The 25,960-nt window shown below is 39.9% G+C and overlaps 1 protein-coding gene across 9 annotated transcripts in view; it reads left to right on the top strand.

The window, feature by feature from the left end:
• LOC107725987 (ELKS/Rab6-interacting/CAST family member 1-like) overlaps nt 1-23,141 on the top strand; it is a 213,824-nt gene extending 190,683 nt beyond the window's left edge. For 8 of the 9 annotated variants that reach the window (XM_016535429.1, XM_016535428.1, XM_016535432.1 and 5 more), the window contains 2 exons: nt 5,011-5,196; nt 20,934-23,141. In XM_016535429.1, the coding sequence (XP_016390915.1) occupies nt 5,011-5,196; nt 20,934-21,071 (324 nt within the window). In that variant the 3' untranslated portion in view covers nt 21,072-23,141. Of the gene's footprint in view, nt 1-5,010; nt 5,197-20,933 lie in introns of those variants that run through there. The other variant, XM_016535430.1, reaches the window with a different exon arrangement.
• Nucleotides 23,142-25,960: the final 2,819 nt, after the last annotated feature.

Here is a 25,960-nt window from a genome sequence, read left to right as displayed (position 1 = left end):
GTGTTTTTTTGCATGCCGTGGAGGTGATTTGTCTCTTTCTTGAAAAGTGCTTTATGACGGCAGGCCCACCGGCCTTGTCAGTGTCTCGCAGGTTTGAAGCTTTGCAGTCCCTCCTTATCTTTATCCCCTTAACACTCATGGACGCGTAGCGCAGCGAGACTGAAAGAGGATAGCCCAATAAAACTCTCAGCCACGGGAAAGGATGTGCGCCGGGGCCCGGCTACTGTGAGAGAGGCCCGCGATCTGCAGATCCTCCCCCACCTGGGTGAGCTGCTCTGAGCTGGGCTTCCTGTGCCGCTGGGCCTCCAGAGTCTATGAGGAAGGAGCCAGTGGCTCGTCTCTGATGGACCGCCTGACTGACAGCATTGATCCAGGCTCCTGCCTCTCAGTGTGGGTATCGAATGGCGCCCGATGAGCTGATAGGTGATAAATGAGAGAGGGAGAATGTGAAGGAGGCCGGTCATTGTAGAGGAGTCTGACTTCTCTTTCCCCCTGCTCTTTTTGAGGAAGGGTTCTCGAGTTATGACAGTGCCAGGTAGGAGTAGGTATGCAACACACCACGGCATCTGGTGAAGACAGTTTCTTTTAGAGGGGACATAATGAAAGAGAGCAGACGGACAGATTCCTCAGTGAACCTTTTGCAAATGCTGGTCTTTAGGCGGGAGCTGGAGTGTGAGGTTCAAGAAGGTGATCAATGTGGCAAAGAGCAAGAGAAAAGACAAGGGTCTTTGTGGTCAATACCCACAGTCTGTTGATATTTTTGTCCTTAGAGGGTCAGTAGAGCATCCCAGGAGTTCTGACTCTGATTTTCTCTGTCACTGTCACATCAACGGTCGTTCAGTGCAGGGGGGGGGGTGAAATAAACAATTTCCTTATCACTTTATGACCAATTATTATTAGCATGCTTATTATTAACATATTGGCTGAATATTCGTAATCATATGACCCCTTTAACAACTACCTTACTAACTATTAATAAGCAGCAAATTAGGAGTTTATTAAGGCAAAAGTCATAGTTAATGATTTGTTAATGGCGAGAATTGGACCTTAATATAAAGTCTGACAAAAATTCTTTATGACATTAGATATTTTAAATTACAACAACAATATATATAACAATACAGTTGTTTTTGCAGTTGTACAGTTCTTTGTACTTAACAACAGTTTACTGTACACAACATATCACAAACAATTTATGGAAATGTAACCATTAAAAACACTAAGAAAAAATGACAGTGCATATTTTTATTTTTATTTTATTATTTATTTATATTTTTATTTATATTTTATTTATTATTTTTTAAATGAAATTGAACCACAAATTGTTTTGGAATTTTATATGTTTATATTTATATTTTATCAACTTTTTAATATTTTAATTTTATTGTATATTTTAATATAAAAATGTTTTTATTAACTTTTTTATTTAATGGAAGCAAATAGTCTGCCATCATTACAAAATAACTTCAAAAAGCAAATCGTAACATGCAAGTTTTACAAACAGGATTGGAAATACTACTAATTATAAAATTAGATTTTATGTACCACATTTAAAGCAGTTGAAAAATAGCTAATGTATGCAGTTACATGTCTGGAAAAAAAACAGAGAAGTGGTTTGCAGAATGATTGTTCAATAATATGGAAATAAAATAAACAATATGCCTATGTTGACTAATAAAACCCAATATAAGCACAGTAATCTAATGGTTTTAAATTACCGGTACGTTAATTTGGGGGTTTTCCAGCTAATATTAATGTATGTGATTAAAATCCATTTCATTGATTAATTGACGTATCATGTAATTCGATTTAAAAAAATTATTTGGCATACCTTCTCTTGGAGACATCTTGGATCGAATAGATCATTTTTCCAAGACGTCATGCAAAGCATGATGGGTAAACAGGGACCCACTCCCATCCATCGTGTGTGTCCAAAGCAAGACGAGACAAATGGCGCTTTGAGTGGAAAATTACCCTGTTGTAAATCTGTCACCTGGGCATGATATTTGTTTCTGTTATTGTTTGCATTATTTATGATCTCAGTCTACCACAGGACTTTAAAAAAAAACAAACAAAAAAACTAAACAGCAACACGGGCGCAAGCCAAACAGTTATGACAGCACCCAGTTGACAGAAAACATCACCAGCTACGACAAGTCCGATGTTAGCGCTATGCTAACTAGCGCTAGGCTAACTGTGGCCATCCTCAAAGCCTGGTCACGACCCTACACATTTCTTGAATTTACCACTAGCCTGATTCCAGGTAATGAAGCGAGAGGACTGTTTATCGCATTCTGTCACCAAAGAGGTGTTGACTTAGTAGTTAAAACCAGAGGGTGACAGATAGCACCGTGTTTGGGCATTTGTCTACAGATGAGAACCGGAGTCCATTCATCCTTTCTAAGAGCAGATGGGTAGGAAGAGAAGGGAATAAACGTCAAATCCCATCATTTGATGGGCCTTTTTAAAGCTTATTAGCGCACAGCATGATTTCAGTCAAGCATGTATGTAGCAAGTCTCTGTGTAATGGTGTGTGCGTGCACACGTTTATGTGGCACCATCTTTTTATTTTTTCTGAGCATATCCACCCGGCTGTTCTGTCACAGTGGTTTGGAGGGCTTCTATCAGACCGCCTTTTTAAGGCCTCGTCCCTCTTTCTATGGTTGCCAGTCAATCTGGAGGCCCCATATATCCTCCGCTTGGCTGAGATACAAGACCTGACGGAGATACGGAAGGGCGTATACAGCTGTTTCCGATCCGGCTTTGATACGACAGGCTCTGCCGTTGGTCTGCCGTGTGTCACGTAGATAAATGCAGACTTTTTTGTCACAGCTGATTCAACAGATGAATTCAACAGATGAATTCCTGCCTTATTATTCATTCACCATGAGGCAGGGGTTTGAGTTTTGGCACCCAAATGTGCTTTAGTAGGTTTTGGAGGCCAGGCCGCACTAGACCGTAGACTAACGAGAGCATGATGTAGGTCTGCTGCTCCAGTTCTATGCAGAAACCCAGTTTGCGTCGTCTAATTGGCTCCAGAGAACCGGCGGCCCGCTTTAGCCTTTCTTTCTCTCTTGTAAGCTCTTCAACCTTGGTCTTCCTCCACCTTCTTCCATCTCGTTCTTTCACAGTTTTGTTTGATCGCACTCCGCAGCCAGGGTCCACCCTAGAGAGCCTTCATGTCCCACGGCAAGCCAACGAAAACAGAATAACATTCTGCCCTGGAAAGATATAGATGGGGTTAATAAGAATTAATAAAGTGTGGGGACACAAATGTTCCTGCAAGCTCGGGCCGCTTCAGACCAAAGCAGACTCTGTCCCTGTCTTTTCTTACATCTCTCTCATCACTCACTCTTTCTTTTTAGCCTCTGTTTCCTCTCCCCGCTTCTCGACAATCAGGTAACTGTATTTGCTTTCTGCTATTGAGTGATGAGGAGCGTTCGCAGAGCTCCCTAAGCCCTACTATGTTCTCGGCCCTCTTTGAGAAGGTATTTATAAGGGAACATTTCAATAGATCTTCTGCTGTCTTCTGTTGTACTGTAGTATTTCAAAAGCATTGCTCACCTCTCCCATCCCAGAATTTATGGATCCGCCATTGCAGCCCAAATCCAGTTTATGTAACATCTTGATTCGTATAAGAGAATGTGAAAGGAAAAGGCCAGCCTTGGTTTGAGACATATTCTTTTACTCATCTTTGCATTATTGTGAAGAAGTTTTATCATTTTGTGTATATGGCGCTTGTGGCAGAAAATATTCTCTAACAATACAATATAAAAGATTGTATTAGCATTTTTATTTCATATAATGTCATTAAATCATAGTATCTTTTTTATTTTATTATTTAAAAAAAATATGGGGCTCAATATTACATCAATATGGGCATACTATTTTATATATATTTATAATATGTGTGTGTGTGTGTGTGTGTATGAAAAAAGAACAGCATTTATCATTCATTCAGCATTAATCTAGGTTAATATAAATGTTTACTGTATACTATATGCTTTATTTTGTTAATTGTTAATAATTTCATAATATATATATATTATATTATATTTACATAATATAAATATACATTTTTAGAACATACATTTTTAGAGTATATATATATATATATATATATATATATAAATGTTCTAAAAATGTATATTTTAAGTATATTATATATGTATATTTTTATGACTTTTCATCAGTAGACAGTTTCAAGTTAGTACTCCCTAATTTTTAACACGTGAAATTGTACCAAATTTCATATTATATTATATTATATTATATTATATTATGAACCTACAGCGTTCCGCTCCAGTTCAGGCCTTTAACTGCTAGGCAACGACATGCAAAATAAAGCATACAACAAACTCTCATTCATATCGAAACAGACCGCATGCTGCTATTTATCTCATTTTTAGATTGATGTGAAAACAAATGTGATGGCTCAATCATGCATTGTACCAGAATTCTTTGTTGAAGCCAGTAGGATACACACATGGCACAAAGACATATGGTTTCTGGATTTTCTCCCACAGAAGTGTATGTATTATTTTGATGGATATGGAAAAGCCGTGTGAGTGTCTGCTGTGTGTATAGAGATGTTTTGTAAAGACCGGGCATCTGTAGGCAGCGGTCCAGGTAACTGAGATTGTTTGTCTGTGTTCCTGGAATGGGAATGTTTCTCCTGACACATTTTTATTATACCACTGTTCTCACTGTGATTCATGTGTTTCAGCTGTGGTCTATCATCCATAATCATCCACAACCTTTCACTGAATATTGTTCTTTTTTCCCTTCCTTCTTTTTGAATTCAATCATATGAGACAAAGCTGAATTTGAACTCTGTGTTCTGGCTTGCTAAAAGTGTTGTTTGCGTGTCATTTTAGCATGCGTCTGCATACCCGCCATTTTATCTCCCTGGCTCGTGTTCAGATATCTCATTCTTGAACGGTAGAGGAAAACTGAGATTAAAATGACTCTTTATCTCTAACCCATTTCCTCATTCCTGTTTTTGGACAGATTATCCCCCCACTCATAGACCTCAATCAAAACCGCAGTAAGCTGAAACTGTACATCGGCCACCTCACAGCCCTGTGCCACGAGAGAGACCCCCACATCCTGCAGGACCTGGCCCCACCCTCCGCATACCACCGCAGCCAACAGGAAGCCTGGGAGGAAGAGCTTCAGAAGATGAGCCCCGAGCAGGTAAGAAAGGGTGATACTCTTTTCACTGAAATGTATCACTTTTTATTGTATGTATGTATTAGTTTAACTCATTTTAATTTGTAATATGTATAATATATTTATATATTTAAAGTAAAAACTATTTGTATATATTTTGCTCTATTTAATATTATATATATAAATATAATATTATTATAAATATATGTATATATATATAAAACTATACAGATATAATATGTTATATAATTATTATACATGTATTAGTTTGAAGATGTAAAAAAGTAAAGATTAACATCAACCAAGATCAATTGAAAAATGATACATGTAAACAGATATTAGTAAAAGTATTGTTCATTCTTAGTTCATAATACCCGTTGCATTGACTAATGGTACTAAACTGAATGTTATTGTAAACTGTTACCATAAAGACTTTGTCGAGGATAGTTTGGTCCTCAAATCAATGTAACTTTTTATACATCTTGCCTTTTCTTCATGACTCAACTTAGCAAATAAAGTTTGTGTATTTATGCGTATATGCACACTCAAGGAACCTGTAAGGTTTCTCGGGTACTTGGATTTGTCACCCATTGATTACTGGAGCCATCTGGCCTGGCCCTCACGGCCCTTAGCTGACGCTAACGTTCGCTGTCTATAAATCTCCTATTGGCTTTAAGAATCAGTCCGGCGCTGTGTAAATGCCATTAGTCCTCTTTATAGAGTGGAATGTGTTCCTACAGAAAATAAATAGTCCAATATATTGTATTTTATTTGCTTCATTTACTGTTACTTTAACAAAAGAAAACCAAAAAGCTACCCAAGGCTCACTTAAAAGGCGGGGGGGAGCCAAGAGTGGAAGAGGGGGGGTGAGAAAGATATTGAAAAAAAAAGAGCAACTGGAATGACGCGATAAAGAAAAGGAGTGTCAGCATTTGGACGGCGAAAGAGAGAAGCGTTTGAGGAGGTAGTGGCTGGATTTAGTCTCTCCATGATGAACGATCCCCTCTCTGTAATAAATGCATGCGTGGATCCGTTTTCTGCACTTCACTTTGAACCCATTGCCATACCTACCGTAACAGTAAATTGTCTGCAAACGGACACTGGGTTTAGTCCCTGCGTCAGTGCGTCCCGGTTCTGCATCCATCCCCAATGCTTTTTGTAACATCAGAAAAATAAATTGTCTGGAAGTCTACATATACATTATACTCACTTTAAATCGGCCCCATTCCTCAAGAGAAGAGGAGAGTGATCTGCTGTGATGGTGCCAAGGCTCATACAATGCTCATGTGTTTCACTGCACGGGGAACTATCTGCTTGGCAGGTTTTTGGCTCACTCCAACATTATTGAAATGCATTTTTTATGTGGGCTGCCTGATGACAAGCCTTTGGCCAGCGAACAAATAATGTTTAAGATTTTTAGTTTGCTGCAAGTAAACTTTGTTCCAAAAATTGGCACTTTCCAAGGGACATCCCCCCCCTCCAGTACTTGTTTAATATGAAGTAGAGAGACGTCTGTACATTTATTTTCCTTTGAGAGAGACAGCTTTCACCAGACTGTAAGGACGGACTGAAAAGTTGCCTGGCCTTGTTGCCACTGGTCAGTTAAGGCTACTGCGCTATGTAAACATGAGGTCTGATCTTTGGTTTTCAAAGTGAATTCTTGCCCATGATGTGCTTAAAAGGGACTAGAATTTCCAGAATAATGGTCTTCAATTGCAGTCTCAAGCCCTTCTCTAGTGGTTATCCTGAAAAGCGCTGTTGAACTCTGTTTTTGCTCGGTCTCTCCAAACTGTTATTCCTCATGGACCTTCTCTAAGGTCAACGATTCTGTGTTTATCTTGTCCAAACTATCATTGACAGTGTTTAGAAAGCACCGCTGTCATGGGGGGGCGATAAGAACTCCTGGACCTTCGCGCCAGGTTTTTGACTCATTTGGGTCCTCAGATAAATTGGTGAGCACGGAGCAATTGAATTATGTAGGATTGTTCAAGAGCGAGCAGGTTTGTGCAGGGTTGCAACACTTGGCAGAGTTGTTTCGGCTTGGCCAACGTGCCAATTTCGTGTCGTACACATTAAGGCAGTGATAATGAATATTTCAGGTTTCACCGGTTAGGCTTTACCTCTCAAACGGTTACACATATATCAGGATTTTTCCTCTCCAAATCCAATAGCTCAGAGATATTTAGCATTTCGCATCCATATGGTATCCACATGTACGGGATCCTGCTCATTCTTCAATTACATGTCCTGCATGTAAGACACAATCCGCTTGAAGACACTTTTGGTCTTTCTCTGATGGTGGAATCACTTGCAGATGGTGGATTGGACGAGTTGCCGGCGTTCACAAGCCCCTTTGATTGATGTCTTCTTTGACCTCTCTTCTTTTCTTTGCGTTGGGAGTGTAGCACATTACATTAGCGTTCTCTCCGCGCTGCAGTTCACCCATTTAGATCCCTTCAACATGGAAGATGCCAGAACGGGCCCGTTTGGCCATGACAGACTCAAATTGACGAGAAAAGTCTGGGCTCATTATTGGCTTATTTAGCGTGTTCTGTTCAGTCCATTATTGTTAGTAATGTCCACATTAATTTACTTGTGGTGTCTTTTGATGGCACGTATGTCTCTCCGTAGTTTCGATTTGGGAGGGGGCTCTTTGCTAATCATCATTCTTATAAACCGAGTTATTAGTACCTAATTGAATGGCCTTTTGTGGCACAGTCGCCATCGAGCCCGTAGAGGATTGAGGTTGGTGTCCTCTATGCCCAGTCCTCTACTAATGACAAGCCTCTTGCATTCAGAATGTGCTTTAGTATTTACAAGGGGCCGCGCACTGTTTGAGCCCTTGCCCTTTCTTTGAAGCTAAACATTGATCTTTTAATTAACAGTTTTTATGGGCTTACTTTTTACTGGCCTGGCACTCCAAGCTGGCACTGAGCTGGGTAATATATGACTTTGTTTTTTTTACGCTGATTTCCTTTGTCTCTCTCACAGTTTATAGCATATAAAGACAGTGTTTCCTTTTTGTTTCTCTTCTCTTAAAGGATAGCTCACCCAAAAATGACATTTCTGTCATCGTTTACTCACCCTCATGTTGTTTCCAAACCTTTATAACTTGAACGCGAAAGAAGCTATTTTGAAGTATGTCCTTTTTTTTCCCATCCATATACAATACAATGAAAGTCAATGGGGTATAGAGTAGTTTTGGACCCCATTGACTTACATTGAGAAAACAGTTGGAACATTCTTCGAAGTATCTTCTTGTGTTTGTTTCCCAGCACTTTTTTGGGCTTTTTTCTAAAGCTCTTGTCCCCTTCGCTCTTAATGGCGACTGGCGGAGTTACTCAGACAGGAAAATCGAAGATTGCGCAAGTCATACATAAGCCCGCAATGCATCACCAGTATAGACAAATCAGGACGTAGACAATGCAAACACACAAGAAGATCACAATGCACACAAAAGCACACACTTGTGAACTCATACTCATATAGTACTTAAACTCCGCCAGACCGGCCTATTAGGCCTCGCTGCCAGCTCGTCCTCTGTTGTGGTCAATGCTTCTTTTATTACTCGTCCTCCTTGCCTGTTCTTTTTCTCTGTTTATGGCGTAATGTTGTTTTATTTGGTTTGAGCTGTTCACAGGATGTTACTGCATCTCTGTTTAAACGGCTGGAATGCAGGAAGGTGATTAAGCCGGTGCTGAAAGAACCACTCAGTCATACAACCCACAGAGCCAACAAAGACAATAGACTCACCAAAAACGCACCCCATTTAGATGAAGAATTGGTGTTTTCAGGAACAAAAACAAAATTATTGTGCATTGTACATCTAATAAGGCATTTAGAATTTAGCTTTAGGGTTATTAGGTTGTGAGTAATAAATATGCCGTTACAAAAGAGTACTGTGGTGGTACAGATACCTTTGGATGCCATGGTGCATATAAAAAAAAAAGATTATTATTTTTATATATACAGTGGGTACGGAAAGTATTCAGACCCCCTTAAATTTTTCACTCTTTGTTATATTGCAGCCATTTGCTAAAATCATTTAAGTTAATTTTTTTTCCTCATTAATGTACACAGCACCCCATATTGACAGAAAAACACAGAATTGTTGACATTTTTGCAGATTTATTAAAAAAAAAGAAAAACTGAAATATCACACGGTCCTAAGTATAATAAATATTTTTACAAAGCACTTTTAAATACATTTTAATTTACCTTAAATTCTTTATTATGCAATTACCAAATGTACTTATTATATATTTATATTTTGTTACCATGCCATTTAGTAACATGGTACTTTTTTTAATATAGATTTTTTTAAATATATGTTTAGCCATGCACGCACACACATACACGTACATTTATGTTTATATATGTATGTATACATAACATAAATGTAGCTAAACCCAATGGTGGTAATACCATGATACTTTTTTGTTACTTTCAATACCTCGTTATGAATAATTCCTTGAGAGGATGCAATCATCTGTGACATTGTCCGCAGCTGTGAGACGCCCCTCTCCTGCACTGCAGCTGTGTCTATGATGAGCAGTCATTGTTTGATGAAAGTTACTGTCAGTTATGTTCTGTGACCAGTTTCACCTCCTCTCTCATAACGTTTGAGTCTGCTGTTTACTTTAGAGACTGCTGATCTAAGATCAGTATGTAAAGTTTACAATCTTGGAGGAGAGAAGCGAAGTGCTCGACCGCCCTTGGCCAAAGTCATCTGGCTGTGATCTGGCAGCACAAAGCCAGCTGTATAAATAGGGGAGAGTCTTGCATTTTACGGGTCACTCTGAATAAAACATGAACTAGAGAAGATTGATTATTAATTACCTCAGGGCTGGAACAGAAATAATCTGTTCGGCCTTGAGTCCTCCATTCTCTTCCCTTCCCTCTTCCCGCTCTCGTTCTCGTTCTCAGCGCACCTTCATCCGTCTTTCGCTCGCTTCTCCTCTCTGTTTCTTTTCCGATTGGCACTCCGATAGATGTTTATTTTAGCCATCTGTTTTCAGATGTTCCCTTTCGAATAGATCAGGAGTTCAGTAAGGATTCATGCAGATTTTGTGATGATTTTTAGGCTCACACCTGTCAGAGCTGGCATCAGATATCTTTGTGGGTTCCAGTGTGGGTCCGTGAGGGAGTTATCCAGGGAGGCTGATATTTAAATCAAACCAGTACTAGATTGTGGTAGGTTTTGATAATCGTGTCGTCTTTTTGGACTATGATAAATGTCCCAACCTCTGCTCCTTCATTGCAGCATATTTTTTATATGACCCTGTCATCCTTTTTTATGAGATCTTTCAATGATTTAGACTTTGTCAGTATTCTGGCTAAGTTTGATAATTTTTCTTCACCTGTTTCATTTGAAAGTATTTCCAAAAGCTAATTGGCTTGAAAGGTTTCCTCTGATACAGAAGAAAGCTAATTTAATTTCTTCTCCTTTTTGCCTTTTTTGGTCACATTTGGAAACATATCCTGTGTCATTTGCATATCCATCTGATTGGTCAGTGTACTAATCAGCCTGTTTTGGCATTCGTGCAGTGATTAATATTCTCCTTGGCTCAAGAACACGAAAGAAAAACAGAACAGATATCTTTCTTCAAGACATAAATCTGAGCACAAATAGATGCATAAAAATGACAAAAGATGACATGCATTTGCATTTAACCCTAATCCTAATGCTCACTTATACTTATAAAATGTATAACACTATAATTTTATAACTGTTGGATGTAATGATTTTAGCAAATCTTAAAATGAATATTACTTTTTCATACCATACATTATAATGTTGTGATGCCATATCCCACCTCAAAAGCAGTACAAGTGATCTGCAATATAACATGATACAAGTGCATTTTTTTATAGAAATGTAATAATATCAGTGCATCCCTTATGATTTTTATCATTTTAGTTTTTACATTCATTTGAATAGATATTTGCGGAGGCTCCGCCTACTGTACCTCCTCTGATGGACTGCCACCGGTGGGCTCTTCAGGAAGGGCTGTTGGGTAAAAGCAACAGAAGCTGGTCCTGGATCCGCCCCCTGATGTGCCGTGTTGGCGACTGCAGTGCGTCTGTGCCCGGTGGGGCGGGCTGCAGGCTGACAGGCCCATGAATCCAGGGCCTGTAAGTGCAGTGTAATTTAAACGGGCAGGAAATGGGGGTAAACATAGTGGAACAAGCCCACAACCCGCACAGCCACGATTAATGAAAACACATGGAGCCGGTGCATGTCTGCTGTAAGTGGGCCTTTACATTACGAGCGTCTCTGTTTCTCTCTGCCTCTTGTTCGTTTACTCACTTCATTGTTCAAGTAACGCCGTGTGTCAGTAATAGCAGTAGTCATCTGAAAGTCACAAAGGTGTGTGGCTGCAGACACTTTAACACAGTAGAGACGTCTGAACTGCGGTTGTCTGAATGAACACTCCTTAAAACAAACACATCACAGAGACAGGAATTGAGACACAGAGGCGTCATAGACTGACCACTTATTGATTTTTGATGCATTGATTGCTAAGGCAAGCATCAATAGTAGTATTGTTCATACTTAAGATTACAGATTTAAACAAACATCTAACCTAGTATTAATCTTTGATTTATAGCTCGTCCCACACAGACATGGGTAAAATCTCAAACTGTGCGGATTTACAATTTTTACCTGGAGGACAATAAAGTGATAAAAAAAAAATCCTTAGACTTACATTTGAAGGTCAAGTCTAGAAACAAGAACATCATAAAGAATAAAAACCACTCTGAATGCCTTAGCAATCTCGTAGTAAAACCCTACAACATCATGACTGCGGGTTAAGCATTAGTGATTTTCACCCAAAAATTTAAAATCATCTTTTTAGACTCTGAACTGAAGTCTCGAGTACGTCCTGTTGCTTTGGTTCCTTTTGTTCTGAGTTTTTCTAAATCCCATTCTCAAACGCTGTTTTTGTAATACATCGTTTCAACGAGTGCTAATCTTGAGGGGGTGCTGACCGGCTAAACTAACAAAACTTCTCAACCGACCCCTAAACATCCAGAGCAAGGGAAAGCACGGTCCCGTCTTCAAAGCGATGCAAGATGAGCCCTCTGTGTCCCGCGCTTGTCTGTTCCAGGGCTCGCTTCTCCTTTATTTTCCCACCCAGCGAATACGTATGAAAGCACCTCAGACTCCAGAGCTGGAACGAGGGTTCGTCTCGCAACACATTCGACTCGGGGCAAGAGGAAGAATAATATATGAAATAAATACCCCCAAATGATGAAACCATAAGCACGATTGAGCCTTCTCAGCTGGAAGCCGCCAAGGCAAACAGCGAAATACTTCAGCAGGTTTATTGTGATTTTCGCGCCCTGACAAATCGGGTTTTTGAGTTCCCGAGCTTGGGTTACACCGACCGAGCCGCAACAGCATAAACTACACCAGCTGACGTGCCATAGAAGCGAACATTTCAATCGTAGTTATGTTCTGATTTTCATTTATGTGTGTTTATTTGTTCTTCCGTCCTTTGAAAGTAATGAAAAATGGGGCTTCAGTCTAAACACGAAATATTTCTGAGGTTTGTCACTCTATCGGCCAGCTGATGAATTATCCTGCCAAGAGGGGAGCTGTCAGTCTGTGGCGCTGCCTTTCTGATGGCTTTATTTGCGTGTTCACATGCGACAAAACCCACACCATTCGCAGTCGTGGCATCTGTTTCGGATTGAACTTTGGCTTGGAAAAAGATACCGTGATGTATCCGACTCCTTCCTCTTTTTGCTCACAGTCTAAGCCAGTAGGCAGCCATATTACGAGTCTTACAGCTCATTCAGGGCCTATCAGATTAATAAAAGGCGTTAAGGATTGAGAAGGGCTTTATGAAAGTGGGTTATTTTCCACAAATATTAAATAGCCTGTTGGGCTCTTTTAAAGGCCGAGTGCTTCCATGCTAACCATCGGGATGGTTTGTTTAGGGTGTGAGGCCCGTTCCATTAAGATCCGTTGCCATAGAAAACCGATTGGCTCGTTGACGTTGCTGTTTTTCGTCTCCTACAGTGGTGACATTTCACATAGCTCGGTCTCCTGTTCGTTAGCAAACGAGAATTCACAACAGTCTAGCCATGATCGTTAGGAGCAGCTAGGAAAGTTTGCGCCGCTCGGAGCCTGTGGAGGAATGTGGTTGTAATTTATCCCTATGCATCCTGAAGCCCCTGCGGCAGTTTGGGCTGAGTCATTGCAGGGAAAAAAACCAAAAACGAAAAATATCTAAACAGCGCAAAAATCAAAACGGGGGCTTTCATCAACTTGTGGTGGGTGTTAACACTAAAGTTATTTCAATCTGAGTTTCGATCGTGATTGCGTCCCTGACTTGACCGCATACTTCGTAATATGTGCCCTACTCCGCTGAAGTCCTTCAGCCTCGTTCAAAGTTGCGGGCAGGGGTGCGACTCGTGTGTCCGCGTTCCCCCCTGAAACTCAATTACACTTGACTGATGGGGTGCACAGATCCGGCCACAGATGAGGCAGAGGGCGGTTCCAATCAGATGCGGTCGCTATGCAGTTGCTTTTTATAAACGGCCACGCCCCCTCCATTCTGATTGGCTCGGGTAGTTTGCAAAGCAGCACTGGGGCTAGTCAGGTTGGGAGTGTTCAGTTCAGAAATTGGGGGTGAAAATGAGGGATAAATGGAAGATGAAATGGTACGTCAAGCTACTAGGATTCTGTAAGTACAGTAAGAGGATAAGCACGGGAAAGACAAACAGAGAAAGGGCGAGAGAGATGCCAGTTTAAGTGGCTCTTATAAAGCCGCAGAGGCTTCCTGCTCTAACGAGGAGGAAGTGGGGAAAGAGCTTGTCATGAGCTGAACACGATCCAAAGAGACCATTTTTAGAGATATGTTTGTGTGTCTGCTAAGAAGCTAGGAGAGCCAAGGGAAGGATAAGAAGAGAGCAAAGAGAGTAGTGTAGGGTTTAGTCTAACAAAGATAGAGCAAAGCGTAGCGTAGCCACCCAACCGTAGCAGTCAGGATGGAGTGTAAATCTCTTCTTAAGACTCTCCATTAAGAGTTTGCATTCAGCTGGAAGAGGGACAAAGGTTGATGGTTTTATGCTTTTGCAGTTTTGTCCAAGACCCATCAAGGTAGAGACTGTTTGACTGATGAGTAAAGCGGCCAACCACAGTTTGCTTTGTCATTCAGGGTCAGGTTTATCTGAAAGGTTGTTACCACAAAAGAATGAAAGATAAAGCTCAAATAATTGCACAGAAGTGTTGGTCCATGATCAGTTGTAGAGAAAACAACTCCGTGTAGATTTTGTCATTAGAATTTCTGTTCATCCAAAAGTATTGCTTTTGGATATCTAGTTTACCTTTGGATACCTTTGTGCCTCCCAAGTGCCACAAACAAAGAGTATCTTGAGTGTCTTTCAGGTATTAGATGCATGTTTGCCATTGGCAAATACAGCTCATCTTGGGTTTGTTTTCAGGTAGACTGATGCACCTTTGAAGTACGTGCAGTATGCATGTGTCCACGGGCAGTGTGCCATCCAAGGCAGTGACTACAGTTCATCTAGCTCATTCCTGTTGGAAAATAAGTGGTGTGGAAGGGGGTAAAACCTCCATCCAGGAGGTTGGCGGAGGTAACGGCACACAAGAACACCAGAAGGGAGCATTTTAAGCTTGGCCTGGAAAGAAGAACCTTCAAGAAAGGAGCTTTGGGTGACTTCATCTTACTTTATTGGAGGAGAAAAGTGGCGCAAAGTTTTATTTTGAGGGGGATTTTCTTAAAAATTAGGAGAAAATCAGCGCCGCCTCCTCCTCGAAAATTATGAGGACCTTTTAATACGGTCCCGTGATAAAAAGAGCAACGTTTCCTGCTAAAGGAGTCATTGTTTTCTCTCAAAACACTGTAGCAGTGTCACATTTAGGGGAAAGGCTAATGGCGTTATTTCGTTATGCAGATTTATTGAACAAAGTCTTGATTGCTTTAGCAGAAGGCGGTCAATCCCCAACTCCAGATCCCCCTTTACTTCACACTCTCTCTTTCTTTTTTGATTGGAGCTTGTTAGCCACGGCCTTGGATGCTCCTGATTGCCGTTTTTGCCTTAGCTATGGGGTTGAGAACTTACTAGTTAACAGTCCCCTTGTCCCACTAAATTGGAGGATCTGGATGAGTATATGTTGCAGAGATGAGGCTGTGTCATCCAGGGTGATGTGGAGAGCGGATTTGCTTGAAGGGTTTGAGTTCAGCCGTTTGATCTCCATGTGCCACTCCAGGCGTAAATGTGCGGCCCAGCATTTGTTGAAACACATCCTCTCTGAGTCATCATCAGTGCCCTCAGCACAGTCCAGACTCTCCTGTCATTGTCTGATTGTGATGGTCCGCTGCTGTGTTTTGTTCTGCTCTCATTAATGTAGTTGTTGTTTATCAAGACAGGCGGAGGAGGCTGACCATATGCACACAATAACACCTGACAATAATCTGCAACGATAACACATGATAATGCGCTCCTTTCTCGCCTGTTCCCTCGTCTCTGTCTCTCATCTTCTCGACTTTCCTCATGTTTTCGGGTCAAGGCTGGTGTGGGGACAGATACGGATACTTTCCCTGTATGGAGTGCTATATCTATTATCTTTATAGCTCTGTTTTTTGAGGATTTCTGCTAAGTACACAGTCATAAAACAGGAATGGATGGTCCTTTTGTCACACCGAGGAGCTTCTTCTTTGTGTGTGTCCATGCTGCACCTGTTCAATTTGTTCAGGTATTAGTTGCATATAACATTTTAAAATACTATATTTAGTGCTTGTACAGCAATATGTTATGCTGTATAAATCACTTTGTTTAAACATTCAGATCTCTTTGCAGCAATGTTGGGATAATGCTTAGGACTCTCAAGAATGGAATACACAATACAACTTTTGATTTTTACATAATTTTGCCCTGATTTGCTAGATGACGAAAGTCAAAGCCAGTCTGCAGATTTTAGGCTGTCGTTGACAGATTTCATAGAAATTCAGTGTATGATAGGCAAAATTTTTTTTTTTTTTTTTAAAGTTTTAAACTATGATTCCATCCAGTTGGAGGATATTAAACATGCTTGATATTTTGAGCTGAATTTAGAACACATATTGTTTTAATTTCTCATGCATCTCCTAGCAACGAGGCGCATATTTCTGCATTTGTTGTGTTCTGGGTGACGTGAAAATAGTGTGTGAACCTCAGTTGTTTACTGTATGATGCTCAGTTCTCTGTAATCGTTTACAAAATTGGCAAGTGAAGGAAATCTAGTGTTCAGATTTTTAAGTTGTGTAGTGTAGTCCAGCCTTTAATGTTAACATATTACTTTTTGGGAGTTATGAGTAAAGATATGTGTTACTTGATGTATGCAATATAAGTAATGTTGCTTTTCTTTTAATTTCATTCATGAACTTTATGCATATACATTGCATAAATTTCATTGCATACAAACTATGAGGAATAAACACTTATAAACTGCATAAAATACCTTTCAGAAAAACAACCACAAGCCAAGCATACTGTAGAACCACTACTCTGGGAGAGAGTAAGAAAAAGTTACACAAACATATCATAAAATACTTTATATTTTATAATTCTAGAAAGTAGGGCTGCATGTTTTGGGGGAAAATTTTGAATTTAAAATTTGTCATTGATGCTAAATTCAAGAAAACAGTGCTGCGCTTCACTCTGACACAGTGCATTTATTTATTTAATTAACTCCCAATCTTTGAGATTAATAATTACGCTAAACCATCTCGCAATTTTAATTTTATGTCCATACTAGACAGAATCTGCCAATTTTAATGGAAAATTTCAGGGAATGGATTCTAATCAGAGCTGAGCGTGCTGCACTCTTGTTGGTTGTTGAAAGCACAAATTAGCCAAAAATATAATAAATGACCAAGCATGTGATGTGTAAAATGCTGTAAGCTTTCTGCAGGAGTAACGTAATGATATAACCATTAACATTGATTGCCAGCACCCTAAAAGTAGCATTGTCTTCACAAACTTCCACATGCCCGCTCATTTCTTCTAGCCCTAGTGGGCCACACGTGTGGCAGCGTTAGACGCCCCCTGGCCAGTCTTTCCCTCTCCTCCAGTTCTCCACTGTCTGCTCTTAATGGGGCTTACAGCGGCGTTCTGCCAAACTGCGCCCTCACGCAGGCCCATACATCAGCCGCCGATGAGGCTCATTAACCCTCCTCTCATGACTCAATACACTCCTCCTCTTTCCCTCACTCGTTCGTCTCCATCACGTCTTCGCTTTTCTCCTGGCCAGGCCAACGCGTCGGACTCCAGCCTCCCAGGAGTGTCGTACCAGGTGAAGAGATCATGAGAAGTTAAATCGGGCCAGGGCGGCCCTCACCTAATGACCCGTCGGGCGATTTCAGTGCTTCTATTGATGTGCGATATTTTAGAATATGCCGTTTTTGAAGAATGTGCTCACATTTTATGACTTACGAAGCAGTGATAGATCGATATATAGGTTTTTGAGATGATCATCAGCCGTTTGCATCAACTTGTACTAAATTTGGTGCACTTTGAGAAAATATTATGCGAAATAGGTGGTCATTTCATTTAGGAAACATTTGCATTTGGTAATGTATATATCAGCATTATATTGGACACCAGCAACACTGTAATCTCAGTATCGGCATCAGCCTTTGAATTAACATTTTTTGTTGACTATATACATCTACTTTGATCATTCGATGCATGTTTTCATCTACATCTTTGCCTTATGAAATTGGACTTCTCAACTAGCCATTTTGTCCCTCTTGCATAGCATTTTGTCAGTGTTTTGCATTATTATGCCCTCTTAATTCCTGCCCAGGTCCGAAATCCAGGATTTGATCAGCCCCTTTGCTCAGTCCTTGCTCAGAGGCCCTGAGATGGAAAGACTTTCTCAAGCATATCCATCTCCTCCCTTTTCAAACCCTGTGAGCGCCTAGCATCGCATTAGCACTAGCTGTGTGGCTCGTGAAGGTGGCGGGACTTCTCTTCCCAGCATGTTTGCCCTGCAGTTGTGCAAACACCCGTCTGACGGATCACTCCGCCTGCCCCCGGTGACCCGCCGTGGCATGTTTTGATTCATTAATTATGAAATAGTTGCACGTTCCAAACCTACACAAAAACACACATGAAAGGGAAGCATATTTTATGATGTATGAATATTACTTCCAGTTATTGTTACAGATGTCTTTATCATTAACCTTGTTAAAGTTGGCGTTCATAGGCCAGGAGAGCCAAAGAAAATACTTTTGTGGGTTTTTGTGAAATATTCCACTTTCTATGGGCTTTGGTTCAGTGGCTCGTGTTCAAATCCGAAAAGCAATTTAAAAGCGGTACAGCGCCACAAAACGCTGATTGTCCAGATAGGGCCAAACAGAGGCCACGGACGGGGTCCTGGGACAGTCTGGGTTCAGTGGGATCTTAGTCAGAGACTGTGTGTGTGTGTGTGTGTTTAAAAGTGTAATAATGCAGTTGATACACTGCAAAAAAAAAATCATATACTTAATCAGTATTCTCTTGTTTTTTTTATTAAAAAAATTCTAAACTTATCTATTGCATAAGACATTTAGACATTTTTAGATATTATATATAGCATTCATTTTACCTCTCGTTCAGTCGTTTGTTTATTAAATATTTTGGCATATTAATTATGTTTTCATCTACCGGTAAATGTCTAGCACTCTTCATTTCAACACACATTACCAAAATTAAACCCATTGCACAAACTTCCGCTGATTTTTCACTAAAACCAGCAAAGGAAATGCAGAAAAAGTTTTCTTGGCCTGCCACTGGGTAAGTAAAATAAACATAACGATTACATTCTCGATTATCAGACAATGATTATCTTAGCATCTTATGCTAGTTTATTATGTTATGCAATTTTGCTTCTCGAGTTCTTATTTTAAAGATCTTTAAATATTTTTCCTGGAGAACAAGATAAAAATAGTGATTACGGTAATTGATAATCCACGCACATGCGTCAGCTCCCTTTATTAATCTTTTCCTTCTCTCTTTGTCTCACAGTGTTTGAATAATTAGTCCTCTTGATGAGAGTATATTTTTGTCTTTTTAAATCATTTGAAAGAAAATAAACTGTCTGCTGGCCACATTAGCATCTGCTTCCCGTGTGCCACAGTGTGTGTGTGTGTGTGTGTGTGTGTGTGTTTTAGTAAGTTAAGAGGCACCTGCTCCTGCCGTGGCATATTTCCTGGTGTGCTTGGCACTGCCAGCGCCCAGGAATCCCCCTTCCCTCCTCTCATTTCTCCACATCCCATAGCCAAACCTCTACGGAAATCATTTGGAAAAAGGATTTGAGCATTAAAGATAACCACACCTGTGATTATCATTAGACAGAGGTGCTGTAAAATGTTAAATCCCTCTCTTTAGTTTAAGTTTCTTTTAATGAGCGGAAAATTAAACCTTTCGGGCAAATTCCAAGTGTTGAATTTTATATAACGATTTAAAAAGAAGTGCTCGGTGAGGTGATTTGTTTTCAGTAGTGTTTTGAGGGCTAGACGAGAGAGAGAGAGGGACCCTCTTACTGAGGGTAAGTGGGGGAGAGGCGAGGGGTCTCCATCCTCACATGTCTGCGCTCTGCATCATCAGCCCCACAGTTCCCTCATTTCTAATTTTTTGTCAGTTTGATTCGTTAGACTCCCTTCTCTATGGGCTATTTAACAGTTCTCTGGACGCTTGTTACCCTTGAGTTTTTAACACCTGAGAAGAGTGGAACCAGTGTGCTGGATGGTGCATCACTGTTTGTCAATCTTGCTCTATTATATTAAACAATAAAGCACTGAAAGCTGTGTGTTGCTATTTTGTCAAGGTTAAGAGGTGTGATAGTACTTTACAATAAGGTTCCATTTGTTAACATTAGTTAATTACTGCATATTAGTTGACATGAACAAACAATGAAAAATACCTCTAAAGCATTTATTGATCTTAGTTAATGTTCCAAAAAAAATAAATAAAGAGAAATAAATCGAAAGTCATGAATCTACATAGACTTAACATTTACAAATACATTATTAAAATCAAAATTTGGAGCCGAGCTAACATGACCTAACAATGAACCTTTGTATTTTTATTAAAGTATGTTATCATAGACGAACAAACACTAACAAATGTATGGCTCATTATGTAATGTTAGTTAATGCATATATAGTTAACTAATATATCCTTGCATGATGTGAAGTGGTAAAATTACTGTAACACATAGTAAAGAGTAGATTACTGTTTTTTTTAAATGAAAGACTTCAGTGTTAATAGTAATATTCTATATATTTTGCCATGAATAATTAAATTAGTAAATAATAATAATAATCAAAATAGTCAAAAGATAAAATAAAAATATGGGCACACAACTGTAGAATGAGGAATATTATCTCTTTTTTTTTTTAGATTGTTAAAAATGTTGAAGGTGGGGTCTAAAATTAGCATTCACCAAAATAGAATTTTTTTGCGTTGATTAAATATTGTATGATTCCACTTGAATTGTAAGAATGATAATCTGGTGCATTTTTTTTTTTTTTTTCAACCATTACCAAGTTCACATTGAATGCTTTAATTTTTTTGACTCCAGAACTCTATGCAGCAACACATTTGTGGAATATTATGTGCACTTTGCAGCCAAATTGGACATATGAGGAATAAAGTCATTATATATCAGGCAGCAAAGCTCAAAAAATAGAATGATTTAGGATGATGGATATAAAAAATGTAATATTGACAAACACTTTTGTTTCTCTCTGGTTCCTCAGCTGGAATCCGAGCTGGAGCAGTGTGAACGAGAGAGTGCCGAACTACAGGAATACGCAAACTCCGTCCTGCAACAGATTGCCGATCACTGCCCGGACATCCTGGAGCAAGTGGTCAACGCTCTGGAGGAGTCCTGCTGACCGGACCGGATCACGGAGCTCACTTTTCCTGCTTCTCCTTCCCTTTCTTCTGTGTTTCACAGAATGCCAGCACACAGACACAAACTCTCGTACCCTCACCCACATGCACAAATCAAAGGACAGACACATACGGGAAAGACTGACAGCTCACAAGTCAAGTGCACGCTTGGATTGGCTTCGGGGTGTGCGAATGGTGGGCTTTCCTTCTGCCCTCCCCTATCACCACATGCACCTTCAGAATCCCGTTTACACTCACATAAACATGGGGAAGAAGAAACCGAAAGAGGGAAACGGGCGGCAGGGAAGCTTAGTATTATAAGACATGTTCACTCATTCAGTTAAACCCGTCCTGCGGGAGGTGAAGTTCTCTCTGTGAGGGTCAGGAAATAGTCTCCTTATCTTGATATACACTATTGCCACAGCTTTTAAAAGCTGCAGGATTTTTAAACCGTTTTGAAGCAATTTAGATTTTTTTCCCCCTCCCTCCTCCTCTCCCTTTTTTCTAGATGCTTTGTTACTGACGTTAAATTATGGGTCATTCGCGCAGGGCAAAACTCCTGCACTCTCGAACCATCTGGTTTCACTCAAAACTTGGTTAATGCTCCGGTTGTGCCAGCAGACAGTCCACGCGGACTTAAACATAGCCTACTTTTACTATCGAAGTCAGTAGCGGGTTTAGATTACTGCAACCCCCACCATCTGGGAATTTACTATTGACTTGGTTACTGGCCGATTTCCTCCCCAAGTCTCGTTCATGAAAGTTACAAAACGGACAATATGGGTAATGTTAACCCGTATGCACCTGTCACCAGCTAAAGAAACCACAGCCCTGGTTTGTGTCTGTTAAAGGTGAGAGGAAGAAAATTATTTTCCTTGGAAGTTGTAGGTTTATTGCTGCTAACATTTGTCTTTGCATGTGGCAGGTTTGGTTTGCTCGTGTTTTTCTATAGCTCTCTGATGATGCCGAGGGCGGTAAAACAGAGGGTGTATTGCCGACGCAGATGTTGTGGACGCAGAAGTGCCTCATCATCAGAGAGCAGCTGCCACACATCACTGGAATAGGAAAATAGGTACCTATCACTCATTCCGTACTTTGAAAACTATGTGGTCTCACACTGGGATGAAGACTGGCGGTAGTTTTTCAGTTTGCTCGATTTTGCTCTACAAGGTTTTCTTGACGGATAAGGTCAAATAAAAGTAGCTGTTTAGATACCCTCTTGCTTTATTCCACTCTCTCTTTTTTTTTGAACAGTTGGAAGTTGTTTTTTGCGGTTGCTTTCTGAGATATCATCAAGCTTTGATCCCAAGCATCTCGCATGTACCATCATGCTCCTGTCTTTCTCTTTGCTTGGCTTCATATCATCATCCTCAGACCCGGGCGTCTCTGTTAGCACAGCCGGCAGGTGTATCCTCTTTCACTTTATGGTTATATGGGTCTATATCCGTTGGCATTGGGTGTCCCTTTTTGGAGTGATAAGATACAACCTCGTTCAACTTGTGATAAACGTGTTCGGCCGTTGCTTTAAAGTCCAGAGTCGACTTCCCCTGTGGATGACACTGGGCGTAACGTGCCCTCTGCTCTTCTCTCTCTATATCTCCTCATCCCTCCCTCATTCATGCCTGTGTGTAGTTTATGGCTCTGACCTGCTGTGTTGTGTTAGTCATACTCCTCTCTGCACGATAAGCCCCACAGACAAGACAAACAGCACAAGATCACAGCGAATATAATCATCTCTCTCTCACACGCTCCCGTATCACCATACCACCTCTCCTCATGCCCATACGCACTGGTTATGAGGGAACCTGCCACGTGTTGTGGGGCCAAACGTTCGCTTTACCCAGATTTGATTGCACTGTGAGTCTCTACTCTAGTAGCTGTAACTAGTACTAGTATATTGTTCTCCAGAGATTCATGTTTGTTTGTCTCTGTGTGAATGATTTAGACTAAAAGACGGGTTTATGTATTTGGGTGAATTTCATAAAAACGCATTCAGGTCACATTGTACGCCAAAATCATAAGAAATTATATATTGCATAAAAAGGAATGAAGCTACATTATTTTCATGAAAACGAAGCACATTTTTTCTCAAAATTCTGAAGGCATTTAAATTAAGTAATATTATTATTATGATATAGTTTTATTATTATTATTATTATTGTAATTCATATTATTCTTAATCATATTTTTCATGATATTCTGATTACAAAAAATACTGGATTACAGTTTTAAAAATCTCCAAAAATCCAAAATAAAAGTTAAATAAATGTAAAACATTTTATTTAAATTTTCATAAATTAAAGTCAGTAAAATAAACACTAAATGGAAGTAAATAACTTTGTTTAAATATTTTTTTTACCACATTACTGTATTTTTTTTAGTTTTTTTGCATTATGGTAATGAGAATTGAAAATGTGCTTAATTGTCATGAAACAGAGATGAGATTCACCTTATTGCATCTATAATTAACTAAAGCTTAATGTGGTAATGTGGAGCCACTTTAACAACGTATTCCCACGCTCACATGGGCAATGCCAAGAAAACACCCATTCGCGTGTCATTCTCACCCTTGGCACCGTAGATCTTATTGCAGTCATATGCATTGCATATCCATAAAGTATTTTATGGTTTTATGCTCTTAATTACAGCTGATGGACTTTCTTATGAGGACATAAATGTGACGAGCAGCTCTTTTGGGCTTTTAATATCAAACAGCTGATTGATGACGCCCATCCTGTTTTTCATCTCTGGCTTTCTTCCCGTCTGCTATCTCATTCACGCACAAACACAGTTTTGGCCGTCACCCGTGGGTCTCTGAAATATGGGGCTCAGTTATCTTCACTGTGGCTGAATCTCCTCGCTTAGACTAAACACAGACCCCTCGCACACACACACTCGCTATCACAGGCCCTCTCGCGATTTATGTCCTTCAGTACAGGAGCTGGCCTCTCAGCGCAGAGCACTCCGGAGAATTCCCTAAGAAAACAAAAAGAAGGAACGCTGTGATAACCGGGAGCAGATCAGAGAACGAATGACCCAGCGCTTTGCAGAGGGTGTTGTTGTGTGTTGAGTGAGTGTCTCTCTGGAGCTCTGGTATTTGTGTGATTGCTGGTTATAGGCAGACCTAATCACACAGAAGAGTGTAGAAATTCCCTGCAGGCTTTGGATCGCTCCGCATGTGTCTCAGTGATTCCTCCTTGTGTTTTTGAGGAATTACAGAGATCTACACCAGCGCTCTCTGCTCAGAAGCTAATTACCAATACTACCAATATTCAGTAGCACTTTGTATGAAGGCTGTATCTATTACAGTATTTTGAGTGCAGATTAATTCACAATACCTTGCTTAGTCATGTTTAACGACTATAATGCATTATAAAACAACATGAAATTTGGTGTTGATAGTGTGTTGTTTTTTTAAGGGTGTAACCATTAGATAAGTATTATAGTGCATTAAAACTAGACATAATTATTCATAACTGATAAGTTGTATTATAAGGCATTAAGAATGCATTGTATAAGCAAAATTGCGCGCCAATTCTGTTTATATAATGCATTAGAACACCCCATATACCTGAATTCACTCTATGTAATCTCCTATATAACCCTATACAGGCTTCATTTAAATTTTTTTAACATGTTTCACTATTTTGTTTTGCAAACCACTCTTGTTAATTTATGGGAGCAGCTATAGGATGTGGTCAGCTGACTTTCCATACCGTTTGGCTTTTTACATCTACCTGGCTTAAAACTGCGTTCAGCCATGAGTGTGAATGAGCGTGAGGTGTTGCTTCATGTTTTAGTATGAACATTTTTCATCCTCATTAAACTCACCGAGGCATGTCTGTGGAGGGAGAGAGAGAGAGAAAGAGCAAGCGTGGGGCGGCCAGGCTTCGCACAGGCTCTAAGGGCCTGGCTTATTTTCCATTCGCTGTCAAGATTTTTATTCTACCCTATTTTGCCCTATAACATGAGACATTTATCATAGCGTCTACTTAAATGCTTCACAAAATGGATTACATCATGTTGCATGTCCCATAATTCTTAGTGTTAATCAGTAGTGATCCTGAGTTTTGTCATACAGATGTTCTAATCGTCTTTTATTCATTACTGAAGAACTGTGAGAACACTGCCAGAGACGTCTCATACACTCATGCATATACAGAAATCTATATTTATATATGTCGATGGTTGAACCTAGACTTAGTTGAACAATTTGCACAAGCGTCTGGGGAAGAGAATATATCCGTCTGAACAAAATGACTGTCAGCTATTTTAAAAAAAAATTAAAGAATGAACTAGTAACACTAACATTTGTCTTGAAATGAACATTAAAGAAAAAGCAAAGCCTTTCTAAGTGTCAAATCAAAGCAAGTTGTTACCATGTGGTTGATGATGTGCTGTTTCTATCTTCTCCGTATCTTGTTCGATTTTGATTCCAGCTCATCTTACAGTAATTTTTTTTTTCTTCTTTTTTCAGTCCTTGATAGTGTGTGTGATTGCGATGTTGAAAACTGCATTACAAAACATGTATATCTATTCTTGGCCTTGGAGAAACATCCGTGACCGTGTTTCGAGTGGACTGAGGGATGCCGAGACCTTTGCTTGAGAACTGTGATTCTAATAGCACTCTGGGTTGCTGGAAAGTCCGTGTTATTTTAGATTAGCATCATTCGTGCATTTTCAGGAGATAATAACCGTGTTGTGTTGACCGTTTTGGTCAGATGATCAGCATCACTCGACACGAAGCCTTATTTTTTGTTCGTAGTAATTTATCACATGTGTAAACACACTTAAAGTTTTTATGGCGTCCTAAGTAGATTGCCTATTAAATTGTTTACTTATTAACTCATCTTGAATAGTCATTATTTACCCAAACGGTCCGTCAACACGT

Source organism: Sinocyclocheilus rhinocerous, unplaced genomic scaffold, assembly GCF_001515625.1.
Source record: "Sinocyclocheilus rhinocerous isolate Xijiao unplaced genomic scaffold, SAMN03320098_v1.1 scaffold395, whole genome shotgun sequence".
NCBI lineage: Eukaryota > Metazoa > Chordata > Actinopteri > Cypriniformes > Cyprinidae > Sinocyclocheilus > Sinocyclocheilus rhinocerous.
The sequence above is the reverse complement of the archived record's forward strand: the minus strand, read 5'-3'. Positions and strand labels throughout refer to the sequence as shown.